The sequence below is a fragment of the Limulus polyphemus genome, unplaced genomic scaffold, assembly GCF_000517525.1.
Source record: "Limulus polyphemus unplaced genomic scaffold, Limulus_polyphemus-2.1.2 Scaffold2694, whole genome shotgun sequence".
Lineage (NCBI taxonomy): Eukaryota > Metazoa > Arthropoda > Merostomata > Xiphosura > Limulidae > Limulus > Limulus polyphemus.
The window spans coordinates 71,425-75,874 of NW_013668304.1; the positions used below are offsets into that span (position 1 = coordinate 71,425).

The 4,450-nt window shown below is 37.3% G+C and overlaps 1 protein-coding gene across 1 annotated transcript in view; it reads left to right on the forward strand.

The window, feature by feature from the left end:
- LOC106467654 (serine/threonine-protein kinase ATR-like) overlaps positions 1-4,450 on the forward strand; it is a 63,490-nt gene that overhangs the window by 38,516 nt on the left and 20,524 nt on the right. The window contains 2 exon segments of the mRNA XM_013928026.2: positions 830-925; positions 1,136-1,289. Coding sequence (XP_013783480.2) covers positions 830-925; positions 1,136-1,289 — 250 coding nt within the window.

A 4,450-nucleotide genomic window follows, 5' to 3' on the forward strand; every position in this document is an offset into this window, starting at 1 on the left:
AAATACATAAATACACATGATCACGAATTCATTCTCATCTCATTGGATTCATAAAGTAAGAACCTAAAGTGTTTTTTTAGTAATTTAATAAAGGATTATTTCTTATGTCCTGTTAAAGTAGGGGCATAGGTTAACACTTTGGTAGAATTCTGCATTTCAGAGCTGGGTTTCAATCTATTAAATACAACAAAATTTGGTAAAATATTTTGTGGTTCAGATAATTTCATGCAGCAGCAATGTAAATGTGTATGGTAGAGCTGATGCTATACTAAAATGTTTTTACAACCTCGTGAAGATATTTGGGTATCAATAAAGACTGGATATATATATATACAGCCGAGGTATAAAATTCTTAAAATCTTAACATTCCCAGCTAACCTTTTCTCCACAAGCATCTTTTTCTGAGCATGTTATGAGGTATAAGTATAGCATAAAAATGTAGCTAATAATCCATATTTTAATAGTATATAATTTTAAGTTCTTAATTTTATAGGGCAATATTGCTACACTGTTTTCTTTCTTCTAACATAACCAAATTACAACCTACCAGCAGCATTGCAAAACCATTATTTGTTAGCTAGAGTTGCATAAGAGTGACAGTCAATCTGTTAGCATTGGTGACAGGATGATGCTGGCTGTCTTCCTTCTGGTCAGTAGGTTAAAATTAGGGATGATGACAGATAGCTTTAATGCCTTTGCCAAGAAATACAATAATGTAAAGTTTGTAAATATTTTCTTTAATGCTGTTAATAATAAGTATGATACTTTATATGAATAGCTGTAAAAAAATTACGTTTCAAAATACAATTTTCTTTTTTTCTAAACTTAGGACAAAAATGGAAGCATATAAAAAGAAATTCTTACCTCGTTTTCCACCTGTGTTTAGTGAATGGTTCCTGACAACTTTCTTGGATCCAACTGCTTGGTAAAGAATTTGGCTGGATATTTTTCATGGATAACTAATTTAACCATTATAGTTACTTTAGATTTGTTCAGTACCCAAAATTCTGTCTGATGAGTATTCAAACATAGATTTAGGACAGATTTCAGGTTTAAGTTAAAACAATAGCCAAAATTAAACAGAAAAATATATGTACCAAATTCCACTTGATGGTGTTTGAAATGTGTGTTTTAGGTATTTGGCACGTTTGGCATACTGTCGCACTACAGCTGTGATGAGCATGGTGGGTTACGTTCTTGGTCTCGGTGACAGACATGGTGAAAATTTGCTGATGGACTCAAGCTGTGGTGATACTGTACATGTTGACTTTAACTGCCTCTTCAACAAGGTAGTAATACATCAATATGGTAACATTGTTCATAATTTTGTCACTATGGTTCTTTAACTGTCTACTAATTATATTTGTGATCTCTTCCCAAGTTGATATTGCTTATGCCTCTGTAGACTAACTAATAAGAATGTGCAAAAAAAAACTATTCAATTTTGATTTTTATCACAGACATTAGGACTTATGATTCCATCGCTTTACCAGCTTTAAACGTTTAATACCATAAAAATTGTTTTTCAATAAAATATCTTGCTTCTTCTCACAAAAACTTTTTTGACTTATACTTCTCACTATCGACACAAATCTTTCCTCACCACTAATCTTGATACTCCCACTTATTTCTGCATGCTAGTATGCTAATGATTATGCAGTAACCATCCACCAGTAGGAGTTCCACTCTACCGCTATCATAACTAGTGCCCTCTCTAGTCATACAGCTGTTAATCATTTCTTGATTGGAAATCCTATTGAATAGGTGTTTTTTTACTCACGGTTTGATTCATTTATCCATAAATTTTTACTTTTATTACTTTGTTCTTTACCATTTTCGTTCTCTTTTGTGGAGAGTTAAGAATTATTTTATTTATCTTCTCTCCTTTTTCAATTTCATGAATTATGCATTTGCAGTTTCAAGTGCATCAACTGCAGTGGAACTACCGATCACAACCAACAGATCAGAACCCTGATTCTCAGCACATGAAGTGACGGCTATGGTCCATCAGGAGTTGACCAATTTCATGCAACAAATAGAACAAACTGATGATTATCCTACAACAGTTTTCTGTAATTGGGAAGTTTTGAAATTGAACAGTCTTTTTACCCCTCCTGAATATGCCTGTCAGTCACATGTCATTTTGGGGGACTTGCCCAGACCTCTTTCCCCTTTGGTGGATTTGATTATTCAGACATGTTATTTTCTGTCCTTATCTCCCATTTTGTATGTTTCACCCCTGTTGTTCTTGGGGTCTAGCCTTTAGGTCATTATTTTAATGTTTCCTCCTTCCCTAGATATTGGGGTTCATGCAAGTTGTTTTGGGGAGAATTTGCAATTGAGGGTCAGTATGCCTCGACCCCCATGTACTGTGAACGATCAAGCTTTTGTTTATCATCATTTCATCTTCCCTTATTTGGACTCAAAGCATTGATGTCACTTCTCTCTTCGAGGGGATCAGACCCCAATAATTCGATGACCTTTTCCTGTATTTGTTTTACTCTTACCACCCTTCTCGGGTCAGGGCTGGTTGAGGCCAGTTAATTTTGCCTTGGAGGTCAATCTGTGGGATGTTCCAGATTTGGACTTTTCTGCCATTCTTCTCAATACACCACTTCACCGATTTTAGTCTCCTGTTCTTCATCCTCTGGCGAGAACAGTCGATGCTCTCAGTCTGGATTGGTTGGTACTTAAATGCATATCCTCATGTTTGTCTTCTTCCACATGTCCTTGCCATACTTCAGACTACTCATGTAGTATTAAGCTGGTGGTTATATATTGGCTGGCTCACACGTGATTTCCACTGCTGCACCAGTTTTTAGTGTTGCTTTCCTTTCTCTTTCCTTTTCTCTGACACTCCTTCATCAGACACACTCTGGCATGTGTCATTTATCTGTACCTGCCCTTCATCCTCACGTGTGGCTTTGTCCAGTCCCTCACCTAAAAGGCTGGATTTTTGCATGTAGCTTCCTTTGTTTTCCATCCTGCTCTTCCTTCCTCCTTGGAGGTTTACTTGCATACATGGTACATGTATCACTTTTGATCTATTCTAAGGGGTTATAGACCGACCTATCCTATGGTTCCTCACATACTGTCCTTTTAGCCTTGGTTTTTTTTAATGGAGCCTTTTAGTTTCCATCTGTTGTGGGCTATAAGATGGCATTATCTATCACTTTTCAGTTTACTGACTTCGCTTGTGTTTTCCAGTTGCCAGTTTTATCCATTTTGTTTCATTCCTTTCATTTTTCCCCTCCCCCATTTCCCTTCCAGATTAGCACCTCTATATTTTTCCTCATTCTTCATTGAACCTTTTGTCTTCATGTTCTTTAAATCACTTTTCTTTGCAGTCCCTGTTCTTGCTCTTGTTGTTGTGCAGAAATTGTTCTTCTGATGTGTTCTCTTTGGATGTTTGCTGCTTTTCTGTTTTCTTATTTCCTATGTTATCCTGTTTCCTGATCGTTCCTTTAGGCCCAAGACTTCGGTTGCTCCAGAGTGTACCTCTCCCTTCACTTTTTTTTCCCTTCTCTCCTTTTCCCACCTTTATAACTGTTTTGATCCCACCTGCTTCCTTTGCCTGGTTAGGGCTCTTAGATAGTTATATGACACGTCGTACTGCTCCCTTCCATGGTTCCTGAGTTCGTTTGTTTCTTCTGTGAAATCCTTACCTCTTCCATGACCTTTTTCCCATTTCCCTTCCGGATTGAATTTGCCTGGCATTTTTCTTCCCTTTCTTCTTATGATTATCACTTTTTTTCATGTTTTCTTCTCTTCAAATCCATCACCTTAAGATGTACCTGGCTGCACATTTCCATTTCCCTTGGGGGACAAAATTAGTGCTGTAACTGGTTATCTATGAGTGGCAAGTATTCCTTTCCTTTGCAGGGACCATTATTGCATATTTGGATCCCTCTGCACTGTACAACCTGTGATCGTATACCATGCTGGATTACTGTGATGTTGAAGCTTTTCTTGCTATGGACCTAATGTACAATTCCAGATGCCACCGGGTGTTGGTTGATCAACTCTATCGAGATGTCCTCTATGTATCAAAATACAGTATCATAACATGTCACAAGGTCATATTACACACACCGTTGAGATGAGGTGTTCTGCAGGACTGCTCATAGGTATCTCTCGTGCTATGTTGCTTCATAACTATATTTGTGCCAGATCATACACTCGTGGACTAACATAAGTAAAGCACATGATGATGATAATCCATGGCATTTATTACCACAGAATTGATGTACAATTCCAGATGCCATTAGGTGTTGGTTGATCAACTCCATTAATGTGATCACTCTACTTTTAAAAATAGGGTATTGAGGTCACCCTGGTGCTGTGGTCCACCGTATTCTCTAATACATTTTCTCCTCCTTTCTAGTGGAGTATGGAAGTCTTTGTCACTTATCAGTTCCTTGTTGCTGGGGTAGTAAACCATGGAAGCCTG